At 43.2% G+C, this 23,780-nt stretch overlaps 6 protein-coding genes across 9 annotated transcripts; all 6 read left to right on the forward strand.

Moving 5' to 3' along the window:
- The first annotated feature begins 3,123 nt into the window (after nucleotides 1–3,123).
- On the forward strand, nucleotides 3,124–4,186 carry LOC116207187 (macrophage migration inhibitory factor homolog). Of its 3 annotated transcripts, none has more exons than XM_031540069.1 (3): nucleotides 3,124–3,257; nucleotides 3,368–3,529; nucleotides 3,693–4,186. In XM_031540069.1, exons 2-3 carry the CDS (start codon nucleotides 3,386–3,388, stop codon nucleotides 3,924–3,926), a joined length of 378 nt encoding a protein of 125 aa, XP_031395929.1. In that variant the 5' UTR covers nucleotides 3,124–3,257; nucleotides 3,368–3,385; the 3' UTR covers nucleotides 3,927–4,186. The 3 variants fall into 3 exon arrangements, with proteins under 3 accessions (XP_031395929.1, XP_031395928.1, XP_031395927.1); XM_031540068.1 differs by having other exon boundaries at nucleotides 3,132–3,257; nucleotides 3,365–3,529; XM_031540067.1 differs by lacking the exon at nucleotides 3,124–3,257 and having other exon boundaries at nucleotides 3,279–3,529.
- Nucleotides 4,187–7,377: 3,191 nt separating this feature from the next.
- Nucleotides 7,378–9,270, forward strand: LOC116207134 (macrophage migration inhibitory factor homolog). Of its 2 annotated transcripts, XM_031539999.1 has the most exons (4): nucleotides 7,378–7,567; nucleotides 8,510–8,710; nucleotides 8,792–8,866; nucleotides 8,994–9,270. In XM_031539999.1, exons 1-3 carry the CDS (start codon nucleotides 7,457–7,459, stop codon nucleotides 8,843–8,845), a joined length of 366 nt encoding a protein of 121 aa, XP_031395859.1. In that variant the 5' UTR covers nucleotides 7,378–7,456; the 3' UTR covers nucleotides 8,846–8,866; nucleotides 8,994–9,270. The 2 variants fall into 2 exon arrangements, with proteins under 2 accessions (XP_031395859.1, XP_031395860.1); XM_031540000.1 differs by lacking the exon at nucleotides 8,792–8,866 and having other exon boundaries at nucleotides 7,381–7,567; nucleotides 8,994–9,267.
- Nucleotides 9,271–11,072: 1,802 nt separating this feature from the next.
- LOC116207133 (PRA1 family protein B4-like) lies at nucleotides 11,073–12,193 on the forward strand. The gene has a single exon (XM_031539998.1). The coding sequence runs from the start codon at nucleotides 11,252–11,254 to the stop codon at nucleotides 11,933–11,935; it is 684 nt and encodes a 227-aa protein (XP_031395858.1). The 5' UTR covers nucleotides 11,073–11,251; the 3' UTR covers nucleotides 11,936–12,193.
- A 1,580-nt stretch (nucleotides 12,194–13,773) lies between these two features.
- Nucleotides 13,774–17,042, forward strand: LOC116207132 (probably inactive leucine-rich repeat receptor-like protein kinase IMK2). Its single transcript, XM_031539997.1, has 2 exons — nucleotides 13,774–16,004; nucleotides 16,121–17,042. Exons 1-2 carry the CDS (start codon nucleotides 14,132–14,134, stop codon nucleotides 16,732–16,734), a joined length of 2,487 nt encoding a protein of 828 aa, XP_031395857.1. The 5' UTR covers nucleotides 13,774–14,131; the 3' UTR covers nucleotides 16,735–17,042.
- A 1,558-nt stretch (nucleotides 17,043–18,600) lies between these two features.
- Nucleotides 18,601–21,555, forward strand: LOC116208292 (probably inactive leucine-rich repeat receptor-like protein kinase IMK2). Its single transcript, XM_031541650.1, has 2 exons — nucleotides 18,601–20,705; nucleotides 20,826–21,555. The coding sequence occupies exons 1-2, from the start codon at nucleotides 18,836–18,838 to the stop codon at nucleotides 21,437–21,439; spliced, it is 2,484 nt and encodes an 827-aa protein (XP_031397510.1). The 5' UTR covers nucleotides 18,601–18,835; the 3' UTR covers nucleotides 21,440–21,555.
- A 481-nt stretch (nucleotides 21,556–22,036) lies between these two features.
- Nucleotides 22,037–23,513, forward strand: LOC116208293. Its single transcript, XM_031541651.1, has one exon. It carries the CDS (start codon nucleotides 22,132–22,134, stop codon nucleotides 23,371–23,373), a length of 1,242 nt encoding a protein of 413 aa, XP_031397511.1. The 5' UTR covers nucleotides 22,037–22,131; the 3' UTR covers nucleotides 23,374–23,513.
- The last annotated feature ends 267 nt before the right edge of the window (nucleotides 23,514–23,780 follow it).

A 23,780-nucleotide genomic window follows, 5' to 3' on the forward strand; every position in this document is an offset into this window, starting at 1 on the left:
TTGAAACATAACTGTGAGACGGAATCCGAGTTTCTAACTCTTAAACATTTGTTTTTTTACTTTTTTTTCTTTTTCTTTTTTCCTTGGGTAGAGTCTTAACATTGTTTTTTTTTCCAGGATGAGTCTAAACATTGTTCAATTAATCTACAGGTAATAACTGCTAAATTAAACTTTTAGTAAATAAACTTTATTTACAATGTAAAAACTTGAAATTTATTAAAAACACCTTAAAAAGTAGGAACATGATAAATGTGACATCTAAATATAATTTGCTTCAGTTAATAAGGTGAGATTATCCGTTGTTTAGTGAAAAGTACGATCAAATTATGAATTTATGTTTCCTTTTGTGGCTATCTCTCCCGCCCCCAGTGAAGTGAATGGCCCCGGCTTACTTTTCTTTCGATTATAAATAAAATCATGATCCCAGGCTTCCCAGTACAAATAAAAATCGTAATAACTAACAAAAATATGTGAAAAATCTCACCACGATAATCAAATTTAAAACTTTATAATTATCAGGTGAGACGCGTCATCCAATTACACTCTCTTTGTCTATTCCCGCTTATTTTCTTATGCACGACGCGTGCATCTTCGTCTTCTCAAACTCCACGAAAAGTCCAACGCTTGAATACGTCACGTCCGTTTGACAATTCTACCTTCTGTGGGAAACAACAGTCATTTCCATGCGCATGATTATTTTGTTTTCATATTTTTCTTATATTCCCAATTAATATCATCCGATAATTCATGGAAATTGTTGATTTTCCTGATTCTTTGATCTTCCTCTTCTATGAGAATGATCATGCCTGCCCATCACTTCGCATCAAATGATTTATGTCCTTTTAAGGAACTGTCCAAGCTGTTTCCATCATTACATTGACTTTTTATATTAGAATTCATAGTTTGAAAATTTAATATGAGAATAAAAAATTGCAAGAATGGTTCCTCATAAGAATTAGATAATTTTCTATGGTAGGAATGTATTGGGTGGCATTACCGCACTTAGAACCATAAGAAGGAGCGGAAATGGGTCGTTCAATCTCATGTGTATATTATACATTAATATATATTAGAGAATCGTGCACAAGATAAAAAAATAAAATTAGTGTACAAAAAATGAGGAAATGGAGTAATAAAAATGAACGAGTGAGAAAATGGGGTAAGTGAGGAGGAGATAGAGGATTTTTTTTCCTTTTGTTTTTACTTTTTTGCTCCTAATTTAATGGTCATAATTAATTGAATAATAAATAATAATGGTGATTTCGAAAAATAACAACGAGATGGAATCCACGTTTCTAACTTTATATAATAATATAGATATTTTTTTTATCCATTCACTCTAAAAAAGACAATCATTGCAATTAAATCATTTCAAATGTGTATATAAAGGAATCTAAACATATTAATTTTAATCTCGAAATCATTATTCGTTTTCTGAAAAGTGGACACAATGTGGTCATGAGACGTGGTGAGGTGCGATTCCACTATCTTTCTCTCGCGTTCAAAGTGCGCCCTCACTTGTGAGTGGTGAGCTACTTGTTGTCGAGAATGTCAGACCTAACAATCGAATATCGATAAAACATTATTTTATAGGAGGTTGTTGATGATGGTGATAATAAAATAACTATATTAAAAATATCAATAATGAATTTGATATATTTATTAATTTTTCTAATTATTATTTATATAAAAAATATATCTATTGGTCATCGAAAAATTAATGGCTATTTTTAATTTATAAAAACCTATAAATACCATCCAAAATACAAATATTTCACACAATTTCCACTCATCGTTTACTCTAATTGAAATCTTATAAGCATTCTCCTCTCTTCTTCCACCAGAAAATATGGATCTCAATAAATTATGTGTCGAAGAATCTTTCAATTCCATGCGAAATTCCAACATTCCTCCTCAAAATCCAAATATTACATATTCTCGATCTTCAAACTCTCAATATCTAATTAATTATTAAAATTTTTATTAGAAAATATTTTTAACATAGTATTTTTTATTGAAAGTGAAAATAATATTCAAAATAAATAATTATTATTTTCGGTAAAGTAATAACTAGAAAATTTCATTTTAGAAATCTATGTCTACGAAACTTATTTTTGATAATAAATAATAATTAGAAAAATTAATAAATATATCAAATTAATTTTTAATATGAAAATAATTAAAATGGTGTGGCCACAATTGAGATTAGAATTCGGACCGATATCATTGTAAGAGATAGTCTCAATTTGAAAATAGACTACCACTGTCGTCCTCCACTTATTCATTAGTAACCGTTTTTGCCCCTGACATATTTTTGCCACCAATTAGCTTCAAATGTTGGCATTCTATCTAACATTTAGACCATTCCGTGACAGAAAAGTAATGGAAAACATAATGCCGTCAATTAATTTTATGTTGCAGAGGTTAACCGAAGAGTATAAATGTTAAACGGAATACCAACGTTTGGTGCTAATTGGTAACAAAAATATGTCAGGGACAAAAAAGATTACAAATAAATAAGTGGAATGCGACAATGATAGTCCACTCCTCAATTTGATGATGGTCCCAACTCTTGTTTATGTGGTACGAGGATGGATCCCAAGTAAGTGGGATTTGGGACCAATCACTAAACATGCTTTTAGAACTAAAGTGCTTAATTTTATTCACTCAATAATATATGTATTTCATTAGAAAAAAATAAAGTAGAGGAGTGATGCTCCTATCACCTGTTATTCCCTTCATTCAAAAACTCTTCTCCTGCCTAGACATTCACGGTGCGTTTGGATTCAGAGTTAAAGTAATTTTGATTTTGATGATGAAAAATTATAAATGAGTTGGGATTATAAATTTGACTTGAGAAACGTGTGTTTTTGTTGTGTAGTGTGTTGAGTTAAAATTAAAGTTAAAATTTTTGACTTGGGAAATGTGTATTTTTATTGTGTAGTGCGTTGAATTAAAGTTAAAGTTGAAATTAAAGTGATTTTAACTCACAAAACAATCGGGCATCAATTTTCCATAGGCGAAAAGTTGAATTCGGTACCGTCCACACCCCACCCAAATATGTTCCTCCTGGCCTCCACTACTTCACTATTACATAATCCGTGAGATGACTCAGAAGAAAGTGGGACTCATTATTATTGTTTGAATCGTAATTCGCACTTTGCAATTAGTCCCCTCCCGTTTTTTTCCCTCACAATGGTAAATATACATATATAAACACATATATGGCATCCAAGCATTGTGATTGAGTTGACAAGGTACCTTCATAATTCGAACCAAAATTCCTAATTTAGTACTTTCTTATGCTTTGGCTTGTTTTAGACTGGTTTGCATTCATATAGTTCAACTTCTGTTATTTTTGTAGCAGCACGAGCGACGGTGCCATATGCTGGTAATTACAAGAGCCAAAAGAAGAAGTATGCCTTGCCTGTATATTTCGACGAACGTGTGCTTGGAGGGGATCGACACAGCTCCCATTTTCTCCGAAGCCACCAAAGCCGTTGTCTCCCTCACCGGCAAACCCGAAAATGTACGCACGTCTTCCCTCTGATCCCCTTCACCCTGTACGTACATCTCTACAAAGTATATCTCATGCATGCTATGAGCAGCTCATCCCATTTTATTCTTCTCGTGCAAACAACGTAAGATATTAACTTCTTGTTTTTTTTTTTTTTTTGGGGTAACTTGGGCAGTATGTGATGGTCTTACTGAAGGGGTCAGTGGACGTTAGTTTGGCTGGGACCAAGGAACCGGCGGCCTACGGGGAGATAGTCTCCATGGGTGGCATCAACACTCATGTCAAGAGGCAGCTCATTGCTTCCATCTCTTCAATCCTACAAACCTATTTGTCGGTCCCGAGGACTCGGTTCTTCCTCAAAGTCCACGACCTGAATGTCGGACGCAATGTTGTTACTCCCAAACTGTGATGATCTGAGAAGAACCGACGAACACGACAAATTGGGATCCTATACATCAAGTGATGATCATAACAAGTAGCTTTTTGTTTTATGCTCGGTATTATTGTGAGGATCATATATCTCACTCATGTGCGTGTCTGTGATTTGGTACAACTTGTTAGTGACCATACATGTCCAACCTGAAGAAGGCAGAATATATAATGCGTTTTTTGGGTCTATATATGTCAATTAGATTCAATTAGATAATTATAATTATCTTATTGAAACAATTTCATCGGTATTTATCTTGAGATAGTTTTGAGTTAATTATAAGTGTTGAAAAACTTTAATATTTATTATTTAAGTGCTTAAAATATTAAATAAAATATGTTTGGTAATCCTTCAAAAAATAATAATGGACCTAGGTGACCTTTATGGGGCTCCTTGAGGCTGCCTGCAGTTGCTCTGTCTACATCGCAGCTCTTTAGAGTGCGTTTAGATTTAGAGTTGAGTTTTGATTTTAATTGGTTTATAATGATTGTATTGTTGAATTATGAGAAAAAGTGTGAAAAAAGTAATGAATAGTTGAGAGAAAGTAATGATTATGTTGTCGAATTGTGAAAAAATAATGAATAGTTGAGAGAATTTAATATTAAAAATTGAATTAAATAATTAAAAAAATTTAAAAATAAAAATAAGTAATGATTGTATTGTTAAATTGAAGATAAGTGGAGTTGAGTTGAAATTTTTTTAAAAAATAAACACACCCTTAAAATAACATCTAATGAGCCTCGTTATTATTCTCGGATCAAAGGTTACAGTTCAGCAGGAGCCTGGCCCGGCACCTCGCAAATCTAGCCACTATGCCTTCCAAATGTTTCGGTCGAAACTTGTCCCCAGTGAGTCAAGATTAGTGTCGAAACTAAACCAGATCTCGAAAGGGAAGCGTTTCCCATTGGGCCTCCAAAGCTACTACTGGGCTTTCTGCACAAAGCCATGAACTGCCCAACTCCCATAAAAAAAAAAAAAAGTACAAAAATCATTCTTGTGGTTTTGTGTCAAGACAAATATATATATGTATTTTTGTTTGGGACAATTAACCCCACGTGGTATACTCTGTTAGCATAAGAGTTACAACGTTAGTTTTTTTTTTTGGTCTTTAATCTTTAGTATTTTAATAATTTTAATTATAAATCTTTTTTTATCATTAATATCCTTAACTTTTTTATTTTTTTCATGTTTGCCCTAAAAAGAAAATAGACAAGGAAAGAGGGATCAAGACTGCCAATCGGCAACTCCGACCCCTCCACCGAGATCGCCGATACCCACGGAGGACTTTGGCTATCTCGATAGAGGGGTCGAGGTCACCGATTGGCGACTTAAACCTCGAATTGACCGGGGACTTCGAGTCGAAGCTCCCGATCGCTTCGTGTCCTCGGGCCGCCAACTAGGGAACCCGACCCCCCACTGAGGTCGCTGGCATTCTCTATTGGTACCGGCGATCTCTGTGAAGGGACCGAGATTGTCGATTGGCGGCCCTAGCTTGCGAATCAATCGGGAGCTCCGACTCGAAGTCCCCGGTCGATTCGGGAGATAGGGCCTCCAATCGAAGACCCCAAGCCCTCTACCGAGGTCGTCGGCATTCAAGGAGGATGACGCAACCTCAGTGGAGGGGTTGGGGTTGCCGATTGGCGACCTCGACCCCTCCTTCCCGTCGATTTTCTTTTTGGGACTAAAATAAAAAAAATAAAAATTTTGAGGATGGGAATAATAAAAAAATATTTAGAACCAAAATGATTAAAAGGCAAAAGATCGATAACTAAAAATGTAGAAAAAATTAACGTCGTAACCCTTTATGGCTAACGAAGTACACCACATGGGCTAATTGTCCATAACAAAAACACATTATGTAATTTGTCCCGATTTCAAATTGCAAGTAGAGATTTTTATACTTTTTTCTTTCATTTTTCTCATTTTTGGACCACACCAATTGTGCAAAATTGGAAATGCAAGAAAGCTATCAAAAAACTACAAGAATTCAAGAAGCTTCTTGAAGGAGAAGAAATACATAAAAGGAAAAGAAAAATTAGATCTTTATAGACTTTTTCCTTATTTGAGAACACAATATTTTTTTTTATTCTTTTCCATATATTTGGTAACAATAATATCTTTTTCATTGTTGATACAAACAGGGGCAGAGCCAGAAATAATATTCAGGGGAGGCAAATTAAAAGTTTTGAGGCAAAAGTCCAATAATAAAATAATTTAGGGGGCATTGATTTTTTAGGGGCAAAAGTTGAAATTTTTACAAATTTGTATGTGAAATTTTCAATAAATGGAAAAGTCAGGGGGCAATTGCCCTCCCTGGAGTCTTAATGGCTCCGCCCTTGGATACAATAGAAGATGATGATGATGTTGATGATGATATATAGATACTATATATATATATATATATATATATATATATATATCGGTTTTGCTCAAAACAAAGTAGGGTTAATTAAAAAAACATAAATTTTTTACATTTTAACAATTTTAGTGCCAATTTTTTTTAACTTAAAAACGCACAAATCTTTCGATTTGATAACAATTCTAGGACAGAGTTAAATTTTCTATTAATTTGGAAGGAATTGAGGCAACAGAGGGTATTGACTACCCCAATCGGGGGGTGGTGGCCTGAATCGAGACCCCCATCCCCCGGAATTGGGAAAACCCTCAAATTGGGGATTCTCTTTATCCCGGCCCGTGGAATCGCGACCCCAACCATCAGCCCCTAATTGGGATCGCTAGCCCTTATATGGCCTCGATTACGTCCAAATTAATGAAAAAATTGGCGACGCGATATAATTGTTTTCTAATTGAAAGTTTGTGTATTTTTAGGTTACGGAAAAAAAAATTATACTAGAATTGTTAAAATGTGAAAAGTTTATTTATTTATTTATTTGTTATTAAGCCACTAGAGTATGATGATATAAACTTAACATTACTCGCCTGAGATATTCGTGTTAATGTGTAGGTAGTCCTTAAGCTTTTGCAAAATAGTACCTCAACTCATATCCACAATGAGATGTAGTAAACTACGTCTATGATGCGTAGTGAGCTGGACTGGCATATGTCCTTAGAGTTAATCGGACCTCAATGTTTTTGTACACAAAATTTTTTTGGCCGTACATTTTGATAGATAAACTTTTGAAAATTTATTTGAAGTCTGAAATTGGAGCATCATTTATATGAGCCGGCCACAATGACATGATTCCATTCACACAAAATTTCAACAGTGATCAATTAATTCATGTGGTTCAATGCCTCTTTACCTTAAGTAAGATATTGGATTCGAGTCTTGATATGACGTGGTGTATATCGGAAAAGGTAACATCAATAAGTATAGGGCCTTAATTGTAATTAGTATAAAATTGAGGGACTTTTTGTTAATTTACCATCCAGCGAGGGAGTGGGACAGAGAGAGAGGACTGGGTGAGGGTTTCATTTCATCAGAAACAGAGTGAGGGAGACGAGTAGCAGAGCATAAGCAGTACCCCTACCAGGAGGACGAAGACGAGATGCCGTGCCTCAACATCTCCACCAACGTCAGCCTCGATGGCATCGACACCTCTGCCATCCTCAGCGAGGCCACCTCCTCCGTCGCCAAGATCATCGGCAAGCCCGAGGCCGTACGCTCCTCTACCCCCCCCCTTTCTCTCTTTATTGTACTCCCTCCCTTTATCATTCACTGTTCGTGCTTATGTTTGCCGATTACATGCAATCGGAAGAATTCTCTAGTCTTGGTGATGTTCGGATAGAAGTACGTTGGCAGTTGACGCTATTTGTGCTGATGGTGAATAATGTGTCTAGACGTTGATTGTCAGTCTTCATCAAATGCCGTGCCGCTGCATGTGTGGATTTTTCAATTATACAATTAGCACAGTGAGATTTCCATGGGAGATTGTTATTTTGCATCTAATAATAACGATGTTTCATCAGATTTCATACTATAGTACAGTTGATGCGATATTATCAGGATTCAGGCGATTTGGTTCGATTCCCAAGATGAAGTTGTGCTCCTTTAAGTATAGTCTTTCAGATTAGTGGTCTGAATTGATTTGTGGATTGGAAAGTCTTGCCAGTTTGATCGATTGAGCCTGTTGCTAAGTGGTCATTCTCGCTGCAACCAATCGGAATAATCATTATCAAGGCATTTCTGCTGGATATCTTGGCATTGAGTCATTTGGCATCTGTTATAATCTGTTGATACGGCTACAATGGTCGTTATGTTTTTATGACGAACTTGATATGATTACCCCAAGAGTGAAAGGCTTGCTACGATATAGTGCAGCAATTATTACTGCATATGCTATGGAGTAAAGATTTTTGATGACTTTATTAATCTACGCCTTTTATTCTAAGACCTGTTTCCTGCTAACTCCTGAATACCTCTGGAAGAGTTAGCTGTTAGTCGGTTGGAGGTGCTCGAAGATGTCTCTACTCTTTTCAGCGGAGCTTGTTGAATCCTTGGGAATGGGCCTTGTTGACAATGGTTTTCAAATGTTCTGCCGTGCTTTGAGATGTTTGTCTTAATTATGTAGCCTTTGATGCTGTCAGTATCTGCCTTGCAGTATGTGATGATTGTGTTGAAGGGATCTGTGCCAATGGCTTTTGGAGGGACCGAACAGCCCGCAGCCTATGGAGAACTGGTGTCAATTGGAGGTCTCAACGCCGATGTGAACAAGAAGCTGAGCGCTGCAATTGCTGCGATTCTTGAGACCAAGCTCTCTATTCCCAAGTCGCGGTTCTTCCTGAAATTCTACGATACCAAGGCAAGCCGCTCTCAACTTTCTTTCTAAAGAAGTCATTGCTCTGCTCTCGTCCTTCTCATTGCATTCTTCCTTTTTGTTTAGGCCCACCAAATCCAAGAGTATGCTCAGTGTTTGCATGCTATACACCAGTCATAGATCGTGCAATTGACCCTTACTGTTAAGACCTCGGGCTACATATTTGCTTTTGTGGATAATTAATCTCATCAGAGTCTCATACTTCCAATCCTTTCAATCTTTAAACCAGGTTCAGCTCAAGATCTGACTCATGCTTTATATTTTGCAGGGCTCCTTCTTCGGATGGAACGGATCCACCTTCTAGATGCTGTGCAAGGCATCCCGAAAGACATAAGACTGGGGAATCTGCTTTAGATTTTAATTCTCTCTGTTCCCTCCGTAAGTTAATTACCTTAATGCAAGGGAAGCAGACATCATCCGTTTCCACCTTATGATTGATTAGTTCTAGTAATATGTGGAACCGTGAAACGGCTTATGACTATATACAATATGATTCCCCCGGAATATGCCTATTGCTATCGTGCTATGCCCTATCTCTTTAAGCCTTTTTTATGTCATGTTTGGTGTGGATGATTGGAAAACATTTTACTATGGAACCTCTGCTGCAAATGTTCTGACGGTCGGAACATGTAAATGTGAATCTAAATCCGGGTCTGTTACATGATTCTATTCTTGTGGACTTGTGCAGAATGTTAATTTAGAGCAAGGTCTGTGACATGATTCCAGGGGCTCGATTGGTGGGAAATCTGTATTGAGTTGGCTTAAATTGCAGACGTAGTTCCTAATGGCAAACAGATTATCATTCATTATTGGAAAGTTGTGGTTGTAGTCTTTCAAGTTTGAGGTTCTATTTTCCCATGAGGAACTCACATTGTGGGTTTCTCAATCCGATACTTGCCGAGTGAAAATGAAGTTGCTCCTCCTACGATGGCGACTCGTCAGCAGAATATTGCTGGCAAGGACAGGACCGTGACCTCCCTCCATCTCTCCTTATTCTCCTGCTGCCATCTTCTTCTCCACTTAATTACTTGTCATCTTCTTCTAATTACTTGTCATCAATCGACAATGCAAGAGGTAAGTAGTTGGGATATTCCACTCAAAAGCAGGTTGGAATATAATGCTTGGTGATGCAAATCTGGTGTTGAATGGACTGTGAGTCGATGCAAGAGGTAAGTAGTTGGGATATTCCACTCAAAAGCAGGTTGGAATATAATGCTTGGCGATGCAAATCTGGTGTTGAATGGACTGTGAGTCGATTTTGAAGAGGCCGAATCACCGTTCAATGTAATGATCTAAAACAAGCAAATCTGTGGAAAGTGAGCCCTGATTAGGTCGCAGGATACGCTAACCGTGTGTGATCTAAGTTGTCTTGCGCCCTGGAAGAGACTTGCAATATGAAACAGAAGTGGCAATATTGCATCCGCCCGTCCGTCGGTCGGTCGGTCCAAGTCCATCCATGTACACGCTTTTAGGAAGTCACTTGGAAAACCGTTTTCCTTTTATTATTATTTTTCCTTATGTCAGTTGGAATTGGAAAGTCACCAGAATTTTAGTTTAGGGTAAATTATACTGGTGATTCAAAAAGTTTTAATAATGTATCAAATTAGTCCAAATTTTTTTTTTGCTACTTGATGGTACAAAATATTTCAAAGTTGTAACATGATAGTACAAACAGTCATCTCGTCATTAACGCCGTCAAGCCGACGCTGATGGTGCAAAATCGATTTTTGTAAGACGTTACATGATAGTACAAAATGTTTTGAAGTTGTAACTTAATAATACAAAATATTTTACGTAAATTACATGATAGTGTAAAATTTACAGTATTGTAAAGGACAGCTTGACGGCGTCAATGACGAGATGACAGTTTGTACTATCATGTTACAATTTTGAAACATTTTGTACCATCAAGTAGCAAAACAAACTTTTTAGACTAACCTGATATATTATTAAAACTTTTTGGACCATCAGTGTAATTAACCATTTTAGTTTATCATTTTCGTACTAATCATTGACGTGGTAGAAGGTCATTGGCCAATACCCACGAGCCAACAAACCTCTCCAATCAAGATTTTTCTTTTCTTTTTCCGTCAAAGCAAATTAGACTTTTTCATTGATATACGTTGATTTAAGCCGTTTGACTTCCATTCTCCTTAAATAATTCTTAAATTTAAATCTTATAAATAGAAAAAATCCCTTATTAAACCAGCGAGTGTCAATTGAATTAATCAAAATTCATTAAATTTTTAGATATTAAAGTGCATATAGAAAAAAAATTAAAATATTCTTTTTTTTATTTTTCTTTTTCCAGGAGTTTCCTTATTTTAGCCCGTCGCCTCCGCTTTGTTGGCTGAACCGTAACTACGAAGCAAACATATACTCGCACCGTTCATAACCTTTCCCTTTCTCTCTCTCTCCGTCACGCTATATTCCATCCCACAGATCGCTCTCTCCCCCTCTCCCCGTTTCCCTCTCTCTCTCTCTCTCTCCGTTCGATCTGAGCCGAAGCTTTGATTGCGTTTGAAGATGTCGTCGGCGTCGCCTCCGATTCTCCCGATCTCCAACCCCCAGACGACATCCACCACCGCCAACACCGCCGCCGGGTCGGCCGTCCAGTCCCAGCCCCCGATCGCCAACCCGGCCTTCCGGTCCTTCATCAACCACCTCTCCGACTCCCTCCGCCACGGCCTCTCCCAGCGCCGCCCCTGGACCGAGCTCGCCGACCGCTCCGCCTTCTCCAAGCCGGAGTCGTTCTCCGAGGCCGCCCTCCGCGTCCGCAAGAACTACTCATACTTCCGGGTCAACTACCTCGCCGTCGTCGCCCTCATCCTCGGATTCTCCCTCGTCACCCACCCCTTCTCCCTCCTCCTCCTCGCCGGCCTCCTCGCCTCCTGGCTCTTCCTCTACCTCTTCCGCCCCGCTGACTCCCCGCTTGTCCTCTTTGGCCGCACCTACTCCGACCGCGAGACCCTTGGCATCCTCGTGGTCTTCAGCATCGTCGTCATCTTCCTCACCAGCGTCGGATCTGTCCTCATCTCCGCCCTCTTGGCCGGGGTGGCCGTTGTCTGCATCCATGGCGCATTTAGGGCTCCGGAGGATCTGTTCTTGGACGAGCCAGAGCCGGCTGCCACCGGATTTCTCTCGTTCCTCGGCAATGCTGCCTCAAATGCTGCCGCTGCAGCTGCTCCGGCAGTCGCCTCCCGTGTCTGAGGTGACATTCCAATGAGATCTGCTGATGAAAGATGATCTATTCGAATTTTAGGATCCATAGAGAAAATGAATAATCATGAAATTATTAAAAGTTTTGTCAATTGTTCTTTACATATATAATAGGATTTGGATATGCTCTTTGACGATCTGCTACTTCTTGCATCTGTTATGGAGGAGTTCGTTGTTAATACGATTTGTACGTTGGAGTTCCATTTGAATGATAGTTGTGAATCAATCTTGGCCTGGTTGTCGAATGTATACCATTGGTGCGTAAATTCTTTTACTTTGGGCGAGATCCTTGCCGTTTCTTATGGAAATTAGACAAGATGTGCTCTTGATCTACATATCGGTGCTGGACAATGCTGCTAAGATCTTCTCCTCAATGGAAGATAGGTATGTTAATGTACGTAGCGTTCTTGTTACGCTGGTGGTGGTTTACTGAATTCGGTCTTACATTGGTGTTTGCGGCAATGGAGTGGCTGGATGGCGTTCGAATGTAATGTGAGTATTTATCCCGATCCGGTACTCCAACTGCATTACTTTGAACTTACATTCGAATGCCATTATTTGCCTGTTGAGCTCATCTATAGTTATGAGTTGGAAATAACTCGGCTTCCAAATCGGATCATTCTCAGGAGTCGTGTGAGGCTCAGTACACTGCTAGCATGATGAGCATCTTAGGCCGTTAGCTGATGAAAAGAAATGGTGTTTGCTCTTGAAATGGTTCTTCTCTGCAGCAGTTGTTGTATGTCAGTTTCGATCTTCTCTAAATTGAGCAGTTTGGATTCGGTGGAGTCGTTGATTGATAAGGTGACTTGGGTTCAGAAGTACCACCAGGTTGAAGTTTCATTCAAATGACAAATGCACTTCGTGTGCACGGTTTTCTTCCTGCAATCCAATGTTGGAAACTCGTAGTAGGATTCCTGGTCGTGTAGACCGCCTGTGCATGTTTTCTTTTCTCGTACTGGATGGCTCTCAGGGAGAAACCTTGGATTGGCAGGAGAGCGCGGAATTGATGATTTACTGATGTATGTAGCAGTGGTCATGGATCAACGTGTGAAAACAACACAATCATTCTGTTTTTATCCTTAACTATGCCTTGTTGGCTAGATCCGTTCTGATCCTTAACTATGCCTGCAAAACGAACCCATGAAGGGACTGCAATGTTTGTCAACTGTTCTGAGGTTTACACCAAAACCGCGAGATTGGCACACACAACTTGCGCTGAGTAATTTGGGGCTTAATTTGTGTGATTTCGAGTCGGACTGGGACAATAGCACGTGCATTAGTCTGCGGCAAGGTTAGGAGGTATGCTTCACAATCAAACAAGGGCTTGGAGGCTCAGCTACAAGCACATATTCTATACAATGGCACAAAGCCCTCAACACTATATCATTCTCTGCTCTGCCTTATTCCGTATTGCATACTGGCAGAGGAGGAGGGGAGGGGTGGATCTTAACAGGAAGCAAGCTGGCTTCTACTTGGGAGGCCCCATTGACTGGGGCCCACTGACCGTGGACCAGTTCCAGCTGGGCAATAAGAGTAGGGGCACTTTGGTGAATTCGGAGCTCCAGGGACCGAGAACGTGACCCACCTCGGGTCAATGAAGATCCCACCAGGACTGGCCTTGGCCCTCCCCCAGCTGAAGAAATGCAGCCGTTGGAAGGAAAAACAAAGACCATCCTTCCCCTTCCTTCCCTTTTTCTTCCCTCTCTTTTATTATTAGCAATTAATTAATTAATTGATTAATTATTGTTATTATTGTCAATGGGAGCAAGGAAAAGAAAATGACTTGGTCACCCGTAGCCGAACAAAACCGATCAGTGACCGTTTTTTAAGAAGAAGCAGATCATAATATCTTGTCCTCAGAAGTAAAAAGTAGCCGTTGGGGTTTCAGTTCTTCCTCTTCTCACATGTCAGCTGTCGGAGAGTTTGGATCCTGTCCCTCTCTTTTATTAGATTAGCTCTTCTTCCATCTCACACTCTCTCTCTCAGACTCTCAGAACAATACTTCCCCTTCTTCCTCCTCCAGCTTGACTCTCTCTCTCTCTCTCTCTCTCTCTACACTCGAGACATACACGGAACCAAATCCACAGGAAGGAGGAGGGAAGGAAGAAGAAGAAGAGACTGATAAGGCTTGAGAGTTGAAACTCAGCGTCCCTTCTTCCTTCCTTCCCTCTTCTGCTTCTCCATTCCATGGAAGAATCCCGGAACCGTTGGACTCGGAACAGATTAACCCCGAAGAGCAGCCTCTGCTTCCTGTTCGTCCTGCTTCTTGCGGTCCCAGTTGTGTCATCATTGTCCCACAGATGGGACGGCATAATCGTGACCCAGGCGGACTACCAGGTCCTCCAGGCCATCAGGAGCGAGCTCGTCGACCCCCTCGGGGTCCTTCAGAGCTGGAACCGTAGCGGAGCAGGGGCGTGCTCGGGCGGCTGGGCGGGGATCAAGTGTGCCAATGGCCAGGTCATTTCCATCCAGCTCCCCTGGAGGGCCCTTGGTGGCCGCATCTCCGAGAAGATTGGCCAGCTCGGGGCGCTCCGCAGGCTCAGTCTCCACGACAACTCCCTCACCGGTGTGGTCCCCCAGTCCCTCGGATTCCTCCCTTACCTCCGCGGGGTCCACCTCTTCAACAACCGCCTCTCGGGCTCGGTCCCGCCCTCCCTCGGTAAGTGCCCCCTCCTCCAGGCTCTCGACCTGAGTAACAACCTCCTCTCGGGGCCGATTCCCCCGGCCCTCGCAAACTCCACCAAGTTGATTCGACTCAATTTGAGCTCCAATGCTCTCACTGGGCCTATCCCTATTGGCCTGACCCGATCCCCTTCCATTGCCTTCCTCGCCCTTGAGCGCAACAACCTGTCCGGTCCTATACCTGACTCGTGGGGTGGGACGGGAAACAGCACTCATCTGCTTACTACCTTGACCCTCGACCACAATCGCATCTCTGGGTCAGTACCGCCCTCTTTGGGCCAGTTAGGCCTGCTCCAAAAGCTTTCATTGAGCCATAACCAGATCGATGGAGCCATACCTGATGAGATCGGCGGCCTCTCGAAGCTCCAAGAGCTCGATCTCTCATTCAATGCCATCGACGGGAGCTTGCCAGCTAGCTTTTCCAACATGTCCTCTCTTGTAGTCCTGAATGTAAAAGGGAACCAACTAAGAGGCCTAGTCCCTGATGCCCTGAACCGGCTGCAGAACCTCTCGATGCTCAACCTGGGGAACAATAAGTTCCGAGGCCAAATCCCGTCGACCATCGGGAACATGTCTAGTATTTCTGAGCTCGATCTATCTGAAAACAACTTCATTGGCGAGATCCCTTCCTCGCTAGAAAATCTAGCCAACCTCAATTCTTTTAATGTCTCCTACAACAACCTCTCTGGTCCCGTCCCTTCCCATCTCTCCGAGAAGTTCAATGCTAGTTCATTCGTCGGGAACATCCAGCTCTGCGGGTACAGCAGTTCGACTCCATGCCCGAATTCTCCTCCCCCACAGAGCTCCATATCCCCCTCGCCAGAGCCAGCCAATTCCACGGGGTCACAGAAACGGAAGTTAACCACGAAGGACATCATCCTCATAGCTGCAGGGATTCTCCTTGCCATCCTGCTTGTCCTCTGCTGCATTCTGCTCTGCTGCTTGTTCCGAAAGAAGGCTGCAGCCAAGAAGAAGAATGGGAAGTCTGCGGCATCAACAGCGATATCGGAGAAGGCTGTGTCTTCAGGCATGGAAGTCGAGTCGGGGGGCGACACCGGCGGTAAGTTGGTCCACTTCGACGGGCCATTTGTGTTCACAGCTGATGATTTACTGTGCGCAACCGCCGAGATCATGGGGAAGAGCAGTTATGGCACAGCATATAAGGCGACGCTAGAGGATGGTCATCATGTAGCCGTGAAGAGGTTGAGGGAGAAGACCACAAAGGGCCAGAAAGAGTTTGAGAACGAAGTCGCTGTGCTTGGTAGGATTCGGCACCCGAACCTGTTAGCTCTCCGGGCCTACTATCTTGGCCCAAAAGGAGAGAAGCTCCTCGTCTTCGATTACATGCCTAAAGGGAGCCTCGCATCGTTTCTTCACGGTAAGTTCGATTTTACGCTTGATTACTAGCATTAAATTGATGATGGAATATGAACTCGGAAAGTTTGTCCCGTGGTTCCTAGACCTGATAAATCCTGAATTTAATTTCACCTGCAGCACGCGGCCCCGAGACGAGCATTGACTGGCCAACAAGGATGAGAATAGCCATTGGGGTGGCGCGGGGGTTGAAGCACCTCCACACCCAGGAGAACATGGTCCATGGGAACCTCACATCGAGCAATGTCGTGCTGGACGAGCAGGCGAATGCCCACATAGCCGACTATGGCCTATCCCGCCTCATGACCAGTGGTGCCTCCACCATGGTCGCTACTGCAGGCACGGTGGGCTACGCTGCTCCAGAACTCTCCAAGACCAAGAAGCCGACCAACAAGACCGACGTCTACAGCCTTGGGGTGATTGTGCTCGAGCTCCTCACAGGGAAGTCCCCGAGCGAGGGCACCAATGGTGAGGATCTGCCCCAATGGGTCGCATCGATCGTGAAGGAGGAGTGGACCAACGAGGTGTTCGATCTGGAACTGATGAGGGACACGATGACGATCGGGGACGAGCTGCTCAACACCCTGAAGCTGGCCATCCACTGCGTTGACCCTTCCCCCACGTCCCGTCCCGAGGTTCAGGAGGTACTCCAGCAGCTGGAGGAGATCATGCCCGAGACGGCCGCGAAACCTGGGTATGAAGGGACAGAGATTCTGGCACCACCGGCCGAATGAAAGAAAAGATGATCCATCCATATAGCAGCCATAAGGCAATAATACACACACAATGGCATAAGAACAAGGAGAGGGTATAGTCCATAAAATATAAGGCATTCGTTATTCTTTTACTAATAGTGAGAATAAATCAAACCAGCTGGGTGTTTTTTTTCATAATTAGCTCAGGTTGCTATATAAATTAATTCTTTCATCGCTTATGTATTTTGATTTCATTTTCCATTCAGTGTCTGTATATATAATTGCGCTGTATTCATGCATTCATTCGTTCATTCATTAATTATGTCTTCATTTATTTGATTCCTTCACTATTACCGACATGTTCAAGTGCTCTGATACCTCAAGTAAATTTTCAGTTTCGAGTCTTATGAATAAAGTAAGTCTGTATCCTTTAGTGAACAACCAAGTTCCATTGTAGCGGCAGTGGTGACGTCTTCACCGTCAATTCCCGATTTCTATGACTTTGATGAGTCCGATCTCCTTGAAATCTCCATATGAAAAAATTAAATGGAAATTATCCATATAGAATATATAATTGCAAGATGACGGGGGAAGATTGAGGTCGTTGCTTGAAATATGCCAAATTTCCAAACTCGCTAATCATCGTAAAGTGACTTTTCACTTGCCGACTACTAATTAACTGCAAAATTAAATTCTAAATGAAAACATGTTACAAATAATAAATAATAGATAATTAAAACTTAATGCACATAGGAACTAAGTCAGATAGCTTTTATAAATTTCCAAATGTTGATTAAATGAAAATTAATATTAATTAACAATAGATAATTAAAAATTTAATAAATAAGATTGGTGTGAGGGGAGCCAGGTTCGCATAGTTGATTTTTAAAATAATTTTATATTCATTTCTTGAAGTAATTATTTTGTTAAATAATAAAAAAGATAAAAATTGCAAAATAATTTAGAAACAAACATTAAATGCAAGTTTTCAAAATAAACTACATTTGTAAAATGACGAGTAAACCGCACAATGCATGAACAATTAGAAATTTTAATTAATTACCTTAGTTTTGTTTAAAATATTTCTATTCTCTTGAGCTAATCATATTGATAAGATATATATTAATATTTGTAAGTCGTGTTCTTTTCCATAAATAAAGTACTTAATAGAGCTAAATTAATATAATGAATTTAACTTTTTTTCTATTAATTGTTAACTTGAAATTTATCAAAGAGTTAATTCTATAATCATAGATTCATTTAAATAATAAAATAAAAAATGTCACGAATAACAATCCGGTGCATTGCACAGTGCAATGGCCAGTAATAATAATGTATTCATTGCTAAGAAAATAATATAAATCTAGGTAGCTCTGCGAAATGGTATGCTAACAAGTGTCAAGACAAACCATCAAATTGCCACGTCACCATGTGCCCAACTACATTTTTGTACATTTTCTTTGTCAGAAATAATAAATTTTAATATAACCAGAAAATATAAATTTTATGCTAGTAATTGTTAGAGAAAAATAAACAACACTTATAAAAATTCATAACACGTTCGAGAAAACCAAACACTTATAAGTTCACAACATATCGAAGAAGATTATTTTATAAATGAGTAATATGGTGGTATAGTAGCTTCACACTTAACGGGTTTTAAACGAGTTTTGAAATAAAACCTTGAATTTTTCTCAATCCAAGGGGATTTTGACCTCAAATCCTAAACCATTCTCACGACTCGACGGATAAAACTCTTTCATAACCTATGTATGTATTTGAGACGGTGAAATACCCATTTACGAGGACCTATTCCCGCTCCTACTCAGAAGTATAAAAGTAGCCGTTGATCCATCCAAAAAGAAATAGAAAAGAAAGTAGCCGTTAGGGTTTTGTTCTTCCTCTTCTCCCCTTCCAACATCTACCCCTTCTCCCCCACACACTCACGTGTCAGTTGTCAGGGGCTTTGATCCTCTCATGTCTCTCTTTTAATTAGTTAGGCTCCTCTTCCATGTCACACTCTCAGTAAGTACTCCTCTACTTCCCCCACCGTCCTTCTTCCTCCTAAAGACATACACAGAACCACCTCGTTCTTCACTGTCCCTTCCTTCCTTCCTTCCTTCCTTCCGCCTCTCTTTCAATGGTAGAATCCCGGAACGGTGTGAGCCGGAACAGATTGACCCCGAGGAACAGCCTCTGCTTCCTCTTTTTCCTGTTTCTAGCAGTCCCAATTGCGCCCTCCTCATCGTCCCGTGAATGGGACGGCGTAATCGTGACCCAGGCGGACTACCAGGCCCTCCTGGCCATCAGGAGCGAGCTCGTCGACCCCCACGGGGTCCTCCGGAGCTGGAATGGTAGCGCGCTCGGGGCCTGCTCTGGTGGCTGGGCTGGGATCAAGTGCGCCCAAGGGCAGGTCATCGTGATCCAGCTCCCCTGGAAGGGCCTTGGTGGCCGCATCTCCGAGAAGATCGCCCAGCTCGGGGCGCTCCGCAGGCTCAGCCTCCACGACAACTCCCTCACCGGCGTGGTCCCCCAGTCCCTCGGCTTCCTCCCTTACCTCCGTGGTGTCCACCTCTTCAACAACCGCCTCTTGGGCTCGGTCCCGCCCTCGCTCGGTAACTGCCCCCTCCTCCAGGCTCTCGACCTGAGAAACAACCTCCTCTCGGGGCCGATCCCCCCCGCCATTGCAAACTCCACCAAGTTGATGCGACTCGATTTGAGCTCCAACTCCCTCACCGGGTCTATCCCGGTTGGCCTGACCCGATCCCCTTCCATTGCATTCCTCGCCCTTGAGCGCAACAACCTGTCTGGCCCTATACCTGACTCGTGGGGTGGAGTCGGAAATAGCACTTATCTGCTTACCACCTTGACCCTCGATCACAATCGTATCTCGGGGTCGATCCCGCCCTCTTTGGGCAAGTTAGGCTTGCTCCAAAAGCTTTCAATGAGCCATAACCAGATTGGTGGAGCAATACCTGACGAGCTCGGGCGTCTCTCGAGGCTCCGAGAGCTGGATCTCTCATTCAATTCTGTCAACGGGAGCTTGCCGGCTAGCTTTCCGAACATGTCCTCTCTTGTAGTCCTAAATTTAGAAGGGAACCAACTGAGGGGCCTACTCCCCGATGCCCTGGACCGACTCCTGAACCTCTCGATGCTCAACTTAAGTAACAATAAGTTCCAAGGTAAAATCCCGTCGACTATCGGGAATATGTCTAGCATTTCCAAACTCGATCTATCCGAGAACAACTTCACTGGTGAAATCCCTTCCTCACTGCAAAATCTGGCCAATCTCAATTCTTTTAATGTCTCCTACAACAACCTCTCCGGTCCCGTCCCCTCCCGTCTCTCCGAGAAGTTCAATGCCAGCTCATTCGTCGGGAACATCCAGCTCTGCGGGTACAGCAGTTCGACTCCATGCCCGAATTCTCCTCCCCCACAGAGCTCCATATCCCCCTCGGCGGAGCCATCCATGGGGTCCAGGAAACGGAAGTTGACCACGAAGGACATTATCCTCATAGCCGCAGGGATTCTCCTCGCCATCCTGCTTGTCCTCTGTTGCATTGTGCTCTGCTGCTTGTTCCGAAAGAAGGCTGCAGCCAAGAAGAAGAATGGGAAGCCTCCGGCATCGACGGCTATATCGGAGAAGGCTGGTTCTTCAGGCATGGAAGTTGAATCGGGAGGCGACGCTGGCGGTAAGTTGGTCCACTTCGACGGGCCATTTGTGTTCGCAGCTGATGATTTACTGTGTGCGACCGCGGAGATCATGGGGAAGAGCAGTTATGGCACAGCATATAAGGCGACGCTAGAGGATGGTCACCAAGTAGCTGTGAAGAGGTTGAGGGAGAAGACCACTAAGAGCCAGAAAGAGTTCGAGAACGAAGTTGCTGTGCTCGGGAGGATTCGGCACCCGAACCTGTTAGCTCTCCGGGCTTACTATCTTGGCCCGAAGAGAGAGAAGCTCCTCGTCTTCGATTACATGCCCAAAGGGAGCCTCGCATCGTTTCTTCATGGTAAGTTCGATTTTATTTTACGCGTCGGTAATAAAGTTTAGAGGACGTTTAAATAGAAAATCGGAATGTTTAACTTATGGTTCCTAGACCTGATAAATTCTAAATTGATTTCACTTGCAGCACGGGGCCCTGAGACAAGCATCGACTGGCCAACTCGGAGGAGAATAGCCATCGGGGTGGCGCGGGGGCTGAACCACCTCCACACCCAGGAGAACATGGTCCATGGGAACCTCACATCGAGCAATGTCCTCCTAGACGAGCAGGTTAATGCCCACATAGCCGACTATGGCCTATCCCGGCTCATGAGTGGTGGCGCCGCCACCATGGTCGCCACTGCAGGAGCATTGGGCTATGCGGCTCCAGAACTTTCCAAGACCAAGAAGCCGACCAACAAAACCGACGTCTACAGCCTTGGCGTCATTGTGCTCGAGCTCCTTACCGGGAAGTCCCCGAGCGAGGGCACCAGCGGGAGGGACCTGCCCCAGTGGGTGGCATCACTCGTGAAGGAGGAGTGGACCACCGAGGTGTTCGATCTGGAGCTGATGAGGGACGCCACAGCCATCGGGGACGAGCTACTCAACACCCTGAAGCTAGCCCTGCACTGCGTCGATCCTTCCCCCACATCCCGTCCCGAGGTTCAGGAGGTCCTCCAGCAGCTGGAGGAGATCATGCCCGAGGCATCCGCGGAACCTGGGAACGAAGGGACCGAGGTTCCGGCACCAATGGTCGAATAAATCAACCAGTTGGGTGTTCTATTCTCAATTAGTCCAGGTTGCAAAATTCTTTGATTGCTTATTTAGTTGTCAGTGTCTGTATATAAATCGTATTGGGTTCATGCTTTCATTCATCATTTCATTTCTCGATCGATTCATCTATTACCTGCCATCTCGAGCCAGGACCTTCCTTGTGACCGAGAAAGACTTCAGGCCCATAAAATTTCTGGATAAGGCCCACGAAATTGATATGGGCTTTTTATCATCGGCCTAAAGGCCTTTTAGCACATTGATTCAGACTTCTCTGCGCTTCTCCCATCGTAATTGAGATAGGATTTGCCGCCACTCATCCAATAGAAAGACAGATAATTAAAATTTTAAATAAAAACAATAAAATAATAATAATGCCTTCGTCGCCAAGAAAATGACGTAAATCCAGGCTCCTCCGCGAAATGGGCTGCTGAGACGTGTCGCGACGAGCCACTTGGCTGCTTCGTCACCATGTGCCCTGGCGGCGTTCCCCTACATTTACTTTGTCAGCAAGAAACAGCGTGTCTTGCCTTGCTGTCTTTATTTATACCCGAAGTCTTTCGCCATTAAACCCTTCGCCTTCGGTAAACTTCCAACTAAAACCCTACCAGTGCTCTCTGCAGGTAAGGTAAGGTAAGGTAAGGGAAGGGAAGGGGGGAAGCTCTCGTTTTTGCAGATTTACTATGAATCTGAATTTTGCAAGAATTAGCATGAGCTGCAACCCGAGCACGAATCAGAGCCCGGGTCCGGTTACGTCCCCAGCTTTGTCTGGCGTCCGGAGGCTGAAGAAGCGGCAGAACGGGTCGGACTCGATCGAGGACACTCTCTCAAGGTGGAAGGAGCACAACGAGAGCAGCCCCACCTCGGGGAGGCGTGTCCCGCCCGCGAAGGGCTCGAGGAAGGGGTGCATGAGGGGGAAGGGCGGGCCCGAGAACTCGGTATGCAGCTACCGCGGCGTGAGGCAGAGGACCTGGGGCAAGTGGGTGGCTGAGATAAGGGAGCCCCTGGACAAGTCCCGGGGCCAGGTGAAGGCCAACAGGCTGTGGCTCGGGACTTTCGAGACCTCCCACAAGGCAGCCCTGGCCTACGACGAGGCCGCCAGGGCCCTGTATGGACCGCTGGCCAGGGTGAACTTCCCTGAGTGGACGGCCTCTGCTTCAGCTTCAACCCTGTCGAAGCCGAGTTGCTCGAGGGAGAGGCAGGAGATTGATGGCTGCGAAGTTAGTAGCGGCGGGAGTCGCTTTGAGGGGAAAGAGATTGTTGAACCTTCTCCAAATGGCAGTTTTGGGACGTTGTCTCCAGTGAAAATTCCGGATTCCGATCCTTCAACTGTTCAGGGTAGTTTGGAAGTTAAAGGCGAACCATCAAGTGATCGTATGGAACTTTATGGACCCATGATCAATGGAAATACTGCGGTTAAACCGGTTCCGAGCTCTCGTGATCCAGGACTGGAGTTGTTCTGCAGGTGTAGCGGGCTGAAGTCTTACACCATCTCGCAAGCCAGCGGAAATTTGGACGACCCCGGAACTTGTTATGTGCCTTCAAGTGCTGCCAGCGTCGAACTTGCAGGGAGCATGGACTCCACCTGCTCAAATTCTATAAACAGTTGCAACAACAGAGTCGATGGTCGAGCTTACCATGGTGCTGTGGCCGCAACCATAAAAATGGAACAACAACAGCTAGGTCGAGCCGACTCTATTGGTTCTTCTGATCAGCCATTCGTTAGGGAGGCTGGAGCAGCAGGGCTGTGGGATCAGCATTCGAATTATGGCTTGATGTGGAAGTCAGGAGGTTGTGGGATGCTCGGGGATCAGGTGGGAGATGATGAAGAGGGCACGAGCTACAACTTTGATTTCCTGAGGCCGGACTATGATTTCGGGTTGGTCGAGGAGCAGGGGCTGCTGCATTCATGGTTCCGTCAATGACATTATCAGTTCATTTTTCTGTTGTTGTTACAAACTCGGGCAACAAAATTTTGAGGACTTCCGTTGTTAGTTGATCCGAAGTTTCCATAGTGTTCAATATTGATAATTTATATCGAGTTGTGAAAAATTATTACATGGTCTCGATTTATGAATGACAGGATGAATCAAATAAGTTGATTTATCAGGTAGTCGAAGCATAACCCCAAATCTATTTCCTTTTCCCAGTAGATTCCACTTCGTTTCCTGTGGCAAAGTTTGGCCCGGACCAAGAGTTTCATGCCCGCGCGAGTGTACGACTTAATCCTGGATGCTCTTGGTTCTGAGTCGACCCAAAACAGAGGAATCAACACCCAAAATCGATCAAACCCAGAAGCAAATAGACTTAGATTCAGCAATAATATCAATGG

Source organism: Punica granatum, chromosome 5 (genome assembly GCF_007655135.1).
Source record: "Punica granatum isolate Tunisia-2019 chromosome 5, ASM765513v2, whole genome shotgun sequence".
In the NCBI taxonomy this organism is placed as follows: domain Eukaryota; kingdom Viridiplantae; phylum Streptophyta; class Magnoliopsida; order Myrtales; family Lythraceae; genus Punica; species Punica granatum.